The sequence below is a fragment of the Phaseolus vulgaris genome, chromosome 5 (genome assembly GCF_000499845.2).
Source record: "Phaseolus vulgaris cultivar G19833 chromosome 5, P. vulgaris v2.0, whole genome shotgun sequence".
NCBI classification, from domain to species: domain Eukaryota; kingdom Viridiplantae; phylum Streptophyta; class Magnoliopsida; order Fabales; family Fabaceae; genus Phaseolus; species Phaseolus vulgaris.
The window spans coordinates 38,337,965-38,352,404 of NC_023755.2; the positions used below are offsets into that span (position 1 = coordinate 38,337,965).

Here is a 14,440-nt window from a genome sequence, read left to right on the forward strand (position 1 = left end):
TATTTTTTTTGAAAATTTAAATAATCTAAATAAAGGATAACCTTACCTTTTTAAATTCTCACAACCTGTTCGAGTATACAACCTGTGATTCATGATATGAAGAAATGATATTTTTGTCATTTCATGCAAAATAGGCAAAAAAAATGAGTTGTAGATTGGTGCAAGTTGTCAATATATCACTTCTGTTTTTAAATACCTTCAGTTGTACTCTCATACATCCTTTCCAACTGCACTTACATATTCTTCATTCACAATGTTCGAAAGAGAAATTTCATGATTCGAACGTGAGAAAATTGACAAGAAAATTTGTTGTTCCTCACTGCAAATTTTTTTTTTTAAAGTTTTGTACTTCATTTTCGCATCTAGTTGGATTTTTTTTTCTAGGTTCTTTAGTTTTTAAAAATATAAACAAACTAAAACACATTTACCACGAGCCACCGTTAACAACCATCACCAAATAAACAAGAACACATTAGACTCTCCACCATACTAGAAAATTTATTGTTGGAATTAAAAAAAATATAGAAGTGGAGGGAGAATGTATGGAGTTAGGGGGGAAGATATTGAGGTTGAGGAAGAATTTAGTCAATTTTGTTTAGACTCTAATCATTCGATAAAGATTAATTATATAAATTATGTATACTTTATATCACTATTACACTAGAAACTTAAATATTATTTGATTTTCTATTTTTTAGTAAGAAAATGTGAGAAGAAAGGTAATAAAGGAAAAAAATGTTAAAAATGTTTGTTGAAAGATTTGATGAATGAATGAGGAAGAAAAATGAGTTCTGTGTTGTTTTTGTATTCTCTGTTGATATCCATAATAGTGAGTAAGTAACGAAATGAATGTGCAAAGATTGTTGAACCGCGAGGAATGGTGGTAGAAGAAGTGTTGGAACACGTCAACGTGTTACGTGCGCTATTCGAACTCATGTATCTGATATGATAATGTAAAAAAATGATCAAAAGTTGAGTGAGGACAGTGGTAGCTGCAAACCAACCTGCAACTGCATCATGCTAAACTTTCACTCTCTCTTCTCCAAATCCAAATCCAAAATCGCCAGCACCGGTTATCTTCTTCGTGCAACCACCACATCACAATGCCTTCACACTCATATTACCACTCTTCACACTCCCAATGCTAATAATTCTCATAATCTATTTTCTCCTCGCTATTCCCTCGCTTTCTCATTCTCTACGCCACCTGCACGTTCCAGTTCTAGGGTTCCGACTTCTCGAACTTTCTGCACCGCCTCGTCCGAGAGGGAAACCATCGAGTACGACGTCGTTATCGTCGGCGCCGGTCCCGCCGGCTTATCGGCGGCGATTCGCCTCAAGCAAATGTGCCGCGAAAGAAACGCCGATTTGACTGTCTGTGTCCTCGACAAAGGTGCCGAAGTCGGTGAGTAGCGTTTAACGTTCTTAATTCATTTTTTTCATTATTTTTTTTATATGTGGCTTTATTTCTTGATGTGAATGCGTCTTCGTTGATATTTGCGATTTCTGTGATGTTGCGGTTAGGTGCTCACATTATTTCCGGAAACGTTTTTGAACCTCGCGCACTGAATGAGCTTCTTCCGCAGTGGAAGGAGCAAGAGGTGCGTTCGGTTTGTTTTTAATTGTCGATTGTGTTACGAAGTAGTTTGTAGGTTCTTTGATTGATGATTCGAGCTGAGGTTTTGTTTTTTATCTGCTGCAGGCTCCGATCACTACTCCTGTTTCTTCTGATAAGTTTTGGTTTCTGACCAAAGGTAGTGCAATTTCGCTTCCGTCTCCTTTCAGCAACAAAGGCAACTATGTAATAAGGTTTCTATAGTATTCTATTTTCATTCCATACGGCTAGAGGCTATAATTTTTTTGGTTCGTGCTGAATCAATTGTGTGGAATTTTGATTTTTACTCGATTGACTGATGAATCTCCAATTTTGCAACTGTTTTTTTGTTCTCTTTGGAAATTGATGTATAATGGTTTCAAGCTTAATAATGTTTATTCCCTGAAAATAAAATCATTGTTTTAATTTTTTATCGATCAGTTGGTACGTTCCATTAGAAACTAAAATTGCTGGAGAGTGTACTATAGGCATAGCGTAAGGTTGCAAAATTAGAATTTTGAAATGGAGAATATATCTGGAACAGAAACCGTAATCTGTCTTTGATGATGTGAAGTCCTAGAAGAACAACAGATTGTTTTAATTTTCTTTTTTACGTTTTAGTCAATGAATAGTTTTTTCCTTGTATACTTTCTTTCTAATGTTTTTCTTGTTAATTGAAGAAAAGTTCAAGATTGTTCAATGTTTTTCTTCGGATATCTTTAGGTTTGCAATGTTTTTCTTCACGTATCTTTCCTCCCACTCTGAAGAAGCTTCTTATTTTGAACCATCTGTTACAGCCTAAGTCAGTTAGTACGTTGGATGGGAGCAAAAGCTGAAGAGTTAGGAGTGGAAATATACCCAGGATTTGCTGCTAATGAGGTATTTCTGCTTTTTCTTGGATGTTGCTTGTCCACGTTTGTTGCGGTTTACAAGTGTTTTTCCTGGCCAGATATTGTATGATGCAAACGACAAAGTTATTGGTATTGGAACGAATGATATGGGAATTGCAAAAGATGGTTCAAAGAAGGAGAATTTTCAACGTGGTGTCGAGATCAAAGGTTTTCACTTCACATGTTTCTTTCTTTCAGACATATTTGTGATTGTTCCTATCTTTTTTGCGAACGGGAGTGGCAACTTTTTAGTTGTTGATAGAAACAAGTTTTGGACGCAGTCACTGTTAAGCAGCTGTCATTTTTATGGCATGTGATATCTTAAATATGAAACGAAGCACTGTGCATTTGCTAGATTTCATTGTTCACTCCGAGCATATGATTTCTCTGCTTTCCCTTATAAGCTTCACGAACCATACTTATATTCGTAATATCTAATGAGATATATTTATGCCTTTGCAAATGGTTATTTAAATATTTCTGCGGTTTACTTGTTAACTGTGTAAATATTGAATCACATGCAGGCCGCATAACACTTCTGGCTGAGGGATGTCGAGGATCATTGTCAGAGGTTTGAAAATCAAATTTTAGGATTGAACAGATTCAAGTTTTCCTGTCAATTACTGTTTTGATAGCAACACTTTCAATCGTGTTTCTTACAGAAAATAATGAAAAAGTACAACCTAAGAGAGAAGGGAGGTGCAGAACACCAGACTTATGCTTTGGGAATTAAAGAGGTATTTATGTGTTTCATAAAGAAATTCTTAAAAAAATTATCTTCATTTTTTTGTGAAAAACTGCAATCTATCTGGATTGTGCTTATGTGTTTAATACATTAATGAAGAATAATTGATTGCTGACTGTTCTAATAACCAAATATGGTATCTGTTTTCGTTAACCAAATATTATACTCTTAGGTCTGGGAAATTGATGAGGAAAAACATCAGCCTGGTGCTGTAATCCACACTTTGGGATGGCCTTTAGATCATAAAACATATGGAGGATCTTTTCTGTATCACATGAAAGATAATCAGGTAAGACTTTGTTTCCCTGCCCCTGTTTTGTGTTCTTAATAAGTATCATCTTATACGTTATTAAGGAGTCATGTGCATTTATTTTGGCAGACTTTGACTGAACTACAGAAGTTGAACTTCACCCACTAGTTTCTTAATTCATTTTTTCTGACATATATTCATCATTTCAAGAATTTCATTTACTATTGTGACAGATATCCATAGGCCTTGTGGTTGCTTTAAACTATCAAAACCCTTTTTTGAATCCGTATGAGGAATTTCAGGTAATTTTTATCATTCTCATTACAAGTTTAAAAAATATTGCCTTCTAGTCTAAGTTACTCGGTATTGGCCTTGGTTCATATTTTTTTTAAAATGGAAACATAAAAAGGGAAGGTTAAGGATTTACTTGTTTAAATTTTTCAAAAAACATTTTTATTTTATAAAGGATACTAACGAGTAGCGACTTCAAGAATATGAAATAACTCATTCCCAAAGCACTTGAAGAAAACAGAAAAAGGGAATGAAAAAATATCTTTCTACTGTTGCTGTACACCTGTTTTGGAAATAATTTTCAAAACTTTGTACGTTTTGAATGAGATTGATTTTTTAGTATTATATTTGTGAAATGGTTTAAAAAAATGTTTCAAAACTGCAAAAAAAAAAGCAAAAAAGTTTCTTCCCTCGTCCCCAGCAATTAGGTGGGTAGAATTTATTATTATGTATAATCTGACAAGCCATATTAACAATTATGTTTTGGTTCTTTTTGTGAAACTTTTACTGGTTTGTTGTTTTGATACAATATCTGTTTAAGAATATGTGAAGTTACATACAATTGCTGAATCCCTGATCCCTACACTTGTTTAATTATTTTCTTTGACCCTTCCTTCTCTCTCCCCTTTTGTTTCTCTTGGTTCACTAGAAACTTAAGCATCATCCTGCAATTAAACCATTTCTGGAAGGCGGAACAGTTATTCAGTATGGAGCTCGCACCTTAAATGAAGGTGGTTTTCAGGTACATCAATAATAACAGTCCCTTTTCTTATATGCAGTAAACAGGAAAATAAAGAATGTAGAGAAAAATTATCTTTGTACCACATGTTGCCAGCCTCATGACATGTTGCCAGCCTCATGACATGTTGCGCTAGTGCTACAGATGTACTAGCAAAAATGAAGCGTGGGTAATGAATACTCCTAACTTCTAAGATTTCACTTGTAAAATTGCATAGTATATGGTGGAAAATTAAGAAGTTAAGATTGGAAAGATCCTCGGATAAACGCAAAACAGGATTGAACATTACAATTTACAACACAACAAAGTTTAAATTCTCCTAGAGACATCCAAGTACTTCTGAAGTGTTTCACTGTGTCTGACCCCAACAGCGGTCTTTGTTTAAATGGTTGTGTTGTGCTTCATTGTCTTGGGCAATGTGTCTACTTGTTACAATGATGTATGGGTCGGTTAATGTCTTTGTTGTTGACAACGATGTTTTACACCCATGAAGAGATAGCTTTTATAGAAGGGAGGCTAGTTCATTGTTTATTATCTTATTGGTTGGTTGATTAACTATTATTTGCTGCAGTGTATTATTTCTTTACTCATTCCACATTATACAGATACAAATGTGATTATAGTTAAATTTCAGTCTATCCCATATCCAGTTTTCCCCGGAGGAGCAATTATTGGATGTTCAGCTGGCTTCATGAATGTGCCTAAGATAAAGGGAACTCACACAGCAATGAAATCAGGTAGGGGCTCACTCCCTTTTACTGGGTGATTTTTCAGCATATTACTAATTAATATTTTTCTACTGAAGTTAATTTTGTAGTTTTTGTTAAAGGAGTCTCGCATTACAGTTAATGTTTCAGATTTTCAATGATCATAATATATAGGGATATTCATGATTTCAAGAAATTAATCAGTACTTGACATGAATGTAAAATCTTGATCTGCAATTTTAAGGATTTAACACATTTTTAGAGCCATCTTGGTTATTGCATTTGTTAAGTGATCCCATCAATTCATTCTTAATCATTATCTCCATATGACATGATAATAGCAATGTTTCATAGTTACTAATACATGTATTTAATACATCTTTTTTGTAGGAATGCTTGCAGCCGAAGTTACATTTAGTGCACTTAATGAAGGCGTAGATATGGATACATATTGGGATGCTTTGAGGAATTCATGGATTTGGGAAGAATTACATAAATCTCGGAACTATCGGCCGGTTAGTGAAGCAATTCGTTGCCATTTTCGTTTTTATTTTCTTTTTTGTCTCTCCCTTACATCCTTGTTGAAGGTTACCGAAAAATTCCATTTTATGGTGATTTTCTCTTTCATTTGGAAACCTTGAGCTGATAAACTAATATTAGATGGCTATGTATCAGTTTGCTAACATCTAGAGTACATTATACCATTATAAATGTAAGATTGCTGTAAAATAACGATATTAATTCTCATAGCAAAAATTAGATGAATTACAGTTCTATTTGAACTGAGTATACCTGGATTTCCAGTCAGGATCCCATGCAAAAATCCCGAAAATCGTGGATTTCTTCTTCTAATAAACCAGGAAAATCTGACCCTAATTATTAGTCAAATGGAAAAATTCAAATATATATTGTAATGTTATAACTTATTTTCGTTACCAAAAATATCAATTTTACATTTTCATTAATTTTTAAAATATTTTTAATTTAATATTTTGTATTTCATAAAATATCATACAAAGGAATTAGATATTTATAATCTTAATTTCAGTTTTTGGTACTTTAAAGTTATTTTTTACAAAGATATGATTTAATTACAAAATACGTATTAGTTTGATTTTAAAATAATAATGATAGTAAAAGTGAAAACTAAATCTGAGATAAAGTATTGTCTGTGTATAATAGAGAGGGGATTTGCAGAAGGCGGGAGTGTTATTTTTGTAAGAACTGACACACAGGCTTGCTAATGGTTTTTAAGAAAGGCAAAAAATATCATGAAAATCTGAAAGAAGTAAAATGCATTATCATATGAAAAGTCATTTATGCTCTTAACATAGGCGGCAAAAGAGTAGGGTTCTCATGAGACTTACTTTATGTATAAAGATTAAAAAATCCTTAAAAGTATTACTTTCCAAAATTCTAAATTAATAATACAATGATCAATGCATGATTATTATTATTAATCCCACTTAATTTTCTTAATTCATTTGTTGATATAGAAATTATGATATATTTTAGATTGTTTTCTTGTTGTCCTTATAATTATATATTTCATTGTAGGCCTTTGAATACGGGCTTATTCCAGGACTGGCCTTAAGTGGTCTGGAACAGTAAGATCTAACTTTTCTCAAGTGTTCTGTCCTCGCCATTTAACACTGTAGACTAGTCTTTTCTACAATTCTTTTATCATCTTGAGAATTTACCTACCTTGTGTTATTCCTATCAGTTACATATTCAAGGGGAGGCACTCATTTACTTTGAAGCATGGTAAACCTGATCATGAAGCTACAAATGTAAGAAACATTTTTCAAGGAATTAGGTGTACACATAAAAAAAAATAGTGTAGTTTTACTTATTTTCTTTTGAAAAGTGATTATATTATAATACAATTGGTGATTTTTATTCACATCTTAAATTATGCATGATAATTACATAGTTGGAGTAAGATTTCATTCCTTATTTAGATATTCTGGATGGAATAAAAGGGCATGGTTCTTTGGTAGTGTGAAATACATCCCATTATTTGTTATGAATGGTTGGAGAAGAATGACATAATTTTCAAGGATTTTTTTCCCCTGTTACCTCTTATATGTTATAAAGCGTTTCTTTTTGTTCCATCGAAAAGGTTTTTAGAAGTCTTTCTTTATTGATTATGCAAATATTAGTGACCTTTGCTTATTCTATTTGTTTTTCTTGTTCGTACATTTTGTTGTCTAATAATAACAAATATAGCAATTAGCATGTCAAGGTAATATATTTATATATCTTTTGTCATTTATGCAGGCTGCTCGGTTTCATTCTCCTATTCACTATCCAAAGGCTGATGGTGTCTTGTCCTTTGATGTACCTTCGTCTCTGCACAGGTTTTCGAAGACTCACTCCTTTCCGTTGCTTACTGTTGAGAGTTGAAACAAACAATAATTTTTAATTAGAACTAAACCAGAGGAAGGTAGCAAGGCTGTTTTGATGTTAGTTTCTAAAATAGACAGTTACATGGTTGAATTTCTGATCTTGTACCAGAATAATACATTATTAAAAGAAATTAACAAAAGGAGAGAACATAGTGAGAGTGGCATTCAAATAGTTAATTTATATAGCTAAATACACTTAATATCCTTTTTAAAAAAAAAACACTTAATCCTTTATAATACTATTTCTATTTTTTCTTATAGAAATAGGTTTCTATTTCTTCTTCCACCTCATCCTATAAGAAAGTGCTAACTTTCTGCCCATTTATGAATCGGCTTGATACTCGAGTTGGGTGATATCTTCTTCTATTACAATGTTATCCAGTTAAAGTTAGAGGGTAAACTCAACTGTGTAAGAACCACTTTAGTTATATAAGATGGCATGGCACTTCATTTTATATTGTGAATGAAAAATAAAATCAATGTTCATGGATTTATATAGTAATAATCTGTGTCAACTCTGTTTAAGGCCTTAAATGATGGCGGAAATTATTGATTTATTAGTCAACAAATAAAGTTTGTAGTTCATTTTTTTGCTTTATAGGCATTTATATTTAGTTTGTTCACAGGAGCAACACAAATCATGAGCATGATCAACCTCCTCATCTTCGTTTGAGAGACCCGAAGAGTCCCGAGCTTATAAATTTACCAGTGTATGCTGCACCTGAATCGAGATATTGTCCTGCACGAGTATACGAGTAATGCCTATTTACTAAAGCTTGGTTTCTGAAAGAATTTTCAGTTTTTTAATCATTTCTTCATACTCATTTATTTTTCCCAATTACAGATATGCTGCCGATGAGAAGAATCAGATGAAATTGCAAATTAATGCACAAAATTGCTTACATTGCAAGGTAAACTTTTAAACCAATTTCGTTGATTGCTTGAATTTAGTGATTAGTATTATATGCTCAAGAAGATATAGCACTAAATAGTTGAGAAATAGTACTAGATTTACATAACTTATTTCTGTTGTGTATACATCTAAACTTGCATATATTATCAAACAATTAACAAATATTCTAAATGTGACTTTTTACCACTGCATGTGTTCATAGCCTTTTAATAATTTTATCATAATATTATATTTCTGTGTTGGAATTCTGGTTTAAAATAGTAAACGTGAGTTTGTAACAATTTGTTTTGTTTTTTCTTTCATTGGAGAGAATTTGTTCCTGTTTATAAATAAAGGACAGTGTAAAAAAAGTTAACGTCAGTGCATTCTGGTTAAATCCTTTTCTTTTTCTGCTTATTTGTGATTTTAGAATTCCCTGGTGAAGTTGACATACAAACTTGTTTGTGAACTTAAAATATTAAATAGCATTTGTTTTGAACAATGGTTATTATTATCATATAGTCAGCCGCTCATGAAGTATTTGTTTGTTTTACAATCAGTTTCATAATGGAGAAATTATGTCCTCGTATAAATACCTAAAATTACCATTACGATTCGATGGCTTGCTTATTTAATAATGTTATACCCATACTTTGAGGGTTGAGTTTTCCAATGTATAATCTGCTTTATTTTGTATTTCTTTTGATTGTGTTTTACTATTCTGGATAAACATGGTATCTTCACCACGGATATGACTATTAATAGGATTTGCTGTAAAAGGGGAGAAATTGTAGTTGTTAACAACAGTTGTAGCTTAACGAAGTTGAAGTCTATGTTGTATGACCTGTGTCTATTTATTATGTGTATACTTCGATGAGATCTGGCAGGTTTTAACCTTTTTAGATATACGTTTAGGTGTTTATCTTTGTATCCTACACGGTTTAATTAAGATCTTTAATATACAGGCTTGTGACATCAAAGATCCAAAGCAAAACATTGAGTGGACAGTGCCTGAAGGAGGTGGAGGTCCAGGATACTCAGTCATGTAGATCAACAATGTAGTCATCCCATGCGTTTCTGTTTTATTCACTATATTTATGTCCTCCCCCAAAAGTTGGAAGGTACACATTAAACGAATATTTGCAGCAATAAAATGAATTAGATCGTTAAATTATTCTATTAAATTGTTTTCTCTGGAGTATTTTTCATCCTTAAATATGCGATTATCCTTGCCGTCATTTGTTTTAGGGCACGTAGCTGCGTGTTTTCAGTTTCACTTGGCAGCTATTTCATCAAAGTCTTTTTCACAATCGTTCCTTAAATTATTAACGCTCAATTACCCTTTTTAATTTAGCATATGTTCCCACTTAATGTATTTTTGCAACTTGAACATTTTCATTTGGACCAAGAATCACTCTTTTTCTTAATAAAGGCACTAATTTAATTTAAATTTTAAACATTTTAAAAATTTCATGATGACTAAACAATTCAAGTGATGAAAAAGCAAACAGTTTAACCTGTGATTTCCACATCAAGCATCAAGCAAACTAATTGTATAACCATTCGATTTTCGTAACTCTAACTTGAACAGTACAAGTAAGTTGCCATTCATCTTTGACGGCTCAAATTCCAAATTTATGTTAAAGATAGCTGTTGAGAATCGTGATTGTTGTTGTAGGCACTTTATTAGCAGCCATTATTCTCAAGTTAGGTTGCAAAAGAACATTACTCTTCCTTGTGTGCAAATCCTCTCATTCAGGGGAAAGCTGTTTCTTTACACTGGATATATGTTTATCGCGAAGCCTGCGAATGGTAACACTGTTGGTTTCCCTAATGGATTTTAGTAGGGTTTAGGCCCCCTTTGTTTCAACAAATGATTATTTACGACCTCTTTTAGTTACTTCCTTCACAGGAAGCCAGAAATGGAGCTTCAAATGAACATTCGAAATCTCCTTAGTACCTCCGGTGACAAGTTGGTCTACAAGAAGACAATTCCTCAGGACAACCTGCACCAACTTTCTCAACAATACAGAAGTTAGCCTATTTTGATGTAGTTGTAGGCCACAGGAACTGACAGCAGACTGGACCACATGAACCTTACCTACCCCTCTATATCCATAGAAATTAACCAAGTATCAATGAATTTTAGTGTTACACAATAGCAAAGATGCAAACGTATTATTCTCAATCCCTAACTAGGACCATTTGTACTGTTTAAGAATGAAAAAATGACAGCCCATTATCTAACTCACTAGGACACAAGACAAGGGGGAATCTACCAAGGCAACAGAACAGAAAAGACAATAAACAGTCTAAATTCTCAACAGTCCTTAACTCCTGAAGGATTTACATCTGACAACGCATTGTCTTTGGGACATAGAGTAGGTGAAGCTTCTCTCGTTTTCAAGTCGGTTGATTGTTGTTGCTGCTGCTGTTGTTGCTGTTGCTGTTGTTGCTGCTGTTGTTGCTGTTGCTGATGTTGTTGCTGTTGCTGCTGTTGTTGCAGCATTTGTTGTTGCTGAAGCTGCTGAAACTGATGCTGCTTCTGAGGATGAATTTGGAGTTGTTGAAACTGCTGTGCAGCTAAAAGGGTGTGCATGGCATGATTATTAGGATAGAATTGCTGCCCCCCTCCATAAGAGGGAAAGTTCAGCATAGGTCCTCCTCCATTAGGTGGCATAGCTTGTCCAGTCAGTATTTTCAAATGCTGAATTTCCTCTTTTAATGCGTCATTTAGTGCTACAAGAAAAAGATTCAAATAATTTTCTTAATATTAGAGATAAACAAGATAAAGATTCCGTATGCTCAAACTTACATATCAAATTTCACGCAAGACAGTAAGTTTCACCTTTAATCATACAGGGAACCACAAACCCAACAACAAAACTTAGATGCCAGCTATACACTAAAATGCAATTTCATCCAAGACAAGTATATGTATTAATCCACTGCAAGTAAGATATTACATACAAAGATCATATTGTTTCATAAAGTTTACCAACAGATATTTTCAATTATCATATTGTTAAATTTAAGATCAGCACTAGCTTTAGAAAAATTTACAATTGTATGATCTTACCATCTTGCAAGTGAACTTGTTGCTCCATGGTTTGTAACCGCAGCTTCAGTTCACTGTTCTCAGAATTCAAGCCATTTGTATCCCTCTGCTCATAATCAACAATGATGTGTAAATGATAATCCTCCCAATAGATTTTCAATTGGAATGTGAAATGGTAATACAGTAGTAAATCACGGTACCTGCAAGAGACTTAATTGTGCAGACAAAGATGTTGCTTCCGTTTGCAATGTTTGTACCTTCCTTTCAAGCTCAGCAATGTACCGCATCTTCCTCTCTTTTGACCGCGCAGCAGACTGTCTATTTGCCCATATCCTGATACACATTTAAAAGCAGTGTTTGCATGTTTGTCATTCCATTTTTCAGGTGCAAGAGATAATACAAAATAGGTCCATTCAGACAACCAGATATGTCAATTTACAACTAAAGGAATATGAGCAGACTCTGCATATATGCCCTCAAGGGGTGTTAGTGTGGCCCACTGGACAGAGGATCGAAAGGGCCAAAAATGGGACATTTTAAACAGAGTAGTCATGATCCAAAATACAATTTTAGAAAGTAACGTACTGTGCCAGTACTTCCAAAACATGGTCTTCTGTATAGCAGATTAGAGATATGCCAACAGGATAGACTCAAACAAACTGACACCTTTAAGCCTTCCCATCTTTCACTATTTCCTCTGATATTATTGAGTTTAATAGTGCCCACCAGCTATTATGCATGTTTCACACAAAGAGAAATGATAACTAACTAGATACATAATGTCATTCTTCAAAAGACAAATGCACGTAAATATCAATCAGAAAATCACAAAGGATCGAAATATACAGCAATTAATAGTTTATCCATGAAAAGACCTTGGCTACTCTTATAAAGTGTGAAAGTGAACGAACTTCCAAAGATGAATAAAGTCATTTGTTGTGATTGTGAAAAATTTATGTATAAATAATAAAAAATGAACTTAAAACCTCAAGCATAGATTTTCTAATCCACAATTGTAACTACTGCCTCTTATCTTCTAAAAGTACACATCTCTAACTTTAGAAAAATTTATTGTCCTGGTTAAAAAATTCCTGTACATCATCTCATTCTAGCATGTTATATAAAAGAAAACTTTTTAAATCCCAAGTTCCTATTTTATCCAAAGCAGCATTAACTAGAAAAACAAAACTTAGCTGCAGTACCATAAATACTATTTTGTGTTGTTCTCCCATCAACAATGGAGTTTCACCTCACTAATCTGGGTAATAAAGTATTCCCTTAAATGTGAGTTCATATTACCGAGGTACCACCCTATGGTTCTGCATCTAAGTTTAGCCCTAACAAGAAATGAGGTAACAAAAATGCAAGGGATTCGAGAATGGGTGTGCTAAACATGATGTTTACAATTGATTAATCACCCAACATATGAACAAGAAATAATGCACCAAGAAATTATAAGACGTACCTTTTCGCACGTTTGGGGTCAATCAAGGCAAGCTCAGCAAGCTTAGCAACTGACATTGCCTTTTTGGAATCTGCCGCAGACAAGTCTTCGGAACCAGAAACCAGCATCTCAGGCTTTATGGTAGTTGATCCATCCATGGATTGACTATGCTGGTGTCTAACTCTGGGCCGTTCATGAGTACCAACAGCAATATTCTCGGCAGAAGAGGTGGGTGCCCCTGATGCTGAACCCGACGCTCCCATTGCGCTAGACGGTTCGCCCATTTGAAACGTTGACGTCGCCGACGACGAATTGAACTTATCCATATCAAGGTACATGGACAGCAAGTCCTCCTCGGCGTCATCGGAGAAGGAAGGCCCATCGACACCTCCCACCACACCAAGGTCACTGTCAAAGCTAATATCATCCGGTAGGGTAAGAATCTCGGAATGAGCACGCCTATGACCTCTATTTCTCGGCGGATTATCGGGCATTCTGCTAATATCATGACTAAACCCACTAGACTCCGGCGCGGAAATTCCCGGGGCCAGTGGCGGATACGACGTCGACGACGACGACGGTGGCTCAGATTTCACACTAAACACAGTTCCGGTGGGCGAGAAACCCGAATAACGCCCCGAGGGAGGTGGCAAACCTCCACCGTGACCTAGAGATTTGTCCTTATCCATGCAGACAGAATCCTAAATCTTAATCCGTCTAATCCACTACTCCAAAACCCTAGCTAGCAATATCTAATTAGAGAAGAAAAGAAAGGAAAATGAAAATTCAATTGAAGATGTGAGTTTGAAGTTAACGAGGAAATGCAGGGTGGTACCTTTAGGCGAAGATGGTGGAAGATCGGAAGAAGCAGAAACGGTGAAAGTGAAAACCCTAAGAGATCTGTGAGAGAGAAAGAGAGAAAGAGAGAGAGAACGAAAGCGAAGCTTCCAGCTCAAGACATTAGACATTAAGGCATTGGACAATACATTACATATACTCTCTCAGACACTAATATTTAATAAATAAATGTCGGAATGTAATCAGATTAAATAATAAATAAATAAAACTCTCCCTCTACCCTATTCAAATTATATAATTTTGTTAAAACCATATTAACAATAATAAAATCTCTGATATATTTTTTATATATCAGTTTATATATTTTTTATTCTTCTAATCACTGAAACATTTTTTTAAAGAAAAATCAAATCTAATTTGAAGAATACCTTTTCATAACTAACATTTAAATCTTTTATTGTATAATTTATTATGTCGTTGTAAGTCTAGTATTTTATTTGGAGTGTGTAATAATGGGATACTAATTTAAAGCAACTTAACAGTGTGTTATATAATTTGAAAATCAATTTTGGAATTTTCTTTCTATAAAAATATCTAGCCCTAATTTTGGAACTTTTTATAAAA

The 14,440-nt window shown here is 34.0% G+C and overlaps 2 protein-coding genes across 2 annotated transcripts; one reads left to right on the forward strand and one right to left on the reverse strand.

Annotated features, from left to right (window-relative positions):
• The first annotated feature begins 707 nt into the window (after positions 1 to 707).
• LOC137835799 (electron transfer flavoprotein-ubiquinone oxidoreductase, mitochondrial) lies at positions 708 to 9,700 on the forward strand. The gene is made up of 18 exons (XM_068644474.1): positions 708 to 1,405; positions 1,525 to 1,601; positions 1,703 to 1,809; positions 2,392 to 2,473; positions 2,544 to 2,652; positions 3,009 to 3,055; positions 3,147 to 3,221; positions 3,402 to 3,518; positions 3,713 to 3,781; positions 4,420 to 4,512; positions 5,144 to 5,246; positions 5,607 to 5,731; positions 6,774 to 6,823; positions 6,940 to 7,006; positions 7,497 to 7,576; positions 8,251 to 8,379; positions 8,469 to 8,535; positions 9,482 to 9,700. Exons 1-18 carry the CDS (start codon positions 1,018 to 1,020, stop codon positions 9,563 to 9,565), a joined length of 1,869 nt encoding a protein of 622 aa, XP_068500575.1. The 5' UTR covers positions 708 to 1,017; the 3' UTR covers positions 9,566 to 9,700.
• An 898-nt stretch (positions 9,701 to 10,598) lies between these two features.
• Positions 10,599 to 14,035, reverse strand: LOC137835800 (probable transcription factor PosF21). Its single transcript, XM_068644475.1, has 5 exons — positions 13,854 to 14,035; positions 13,040 to 13,770; positions 11,775 to 11,907; positions 11,596 to 11,680; positions 10,599 to 11,255 (listed from the first exon to the last, which is right to left on the reverse strand). The coding sequence occupies exons 2-5, from the start codon at positions 13,705 to 13,707 to the stop codon at positions 10,837 to 10,839; spliced, it is 1,305 nt and encodes a 434-aa protein (XP_068500576.1). The 5' UTR covers positions 13,708 to 13,770; positions 13,854 to 14,035; the 3' UTR covers positions 10,599 to 10,836.
• Positions 14,036 to 14,440: the final 405 nt, after the last annotated feature.

Coding starts and splice junctions, on each gene's coding strand:
- LOC137835800 (XM_068644475.1), bottom strand. CDS start 13,707: ATGGATAAGGACAAATCTCTAGGTCACGGTGGAGGTTTGCCACCTCCC. Junction 11,908..13,039: donor GACCCCAAACGTGCGAAAAG/GTACGTCTTATA, acceptor AATGTGTATCAG/GATATGGGCAAATAGACAGT. Junction 11,681..11,774: donor CACAATTAAGTCTCTTGCAG/GTACCGTGATTT, acceptor GATTATGAGCAG/AGGGATACAAATGGCTTGAA.
- LOC137835799 (XM_068644474.1), top strand. CDS start 1,018: ATGCTAAACTTTCACTCTCTCTTCTCCAAATCCAAATCCAAAATCGCC. Junction 3,519..3,712: donor ATCACATGAAAGATAATCAG/GTAAGACTTTGT, acceptor CTATTGTGACAG/ATATCCATAGGCCTTGTGGT. Junction 4,513..5,143: donor TAAATGAAGGTGGTTTTCAG/GTACATCAATAA, acceptor GTTAAATTTCAG/TCTATCCCATATCCAGTTTT.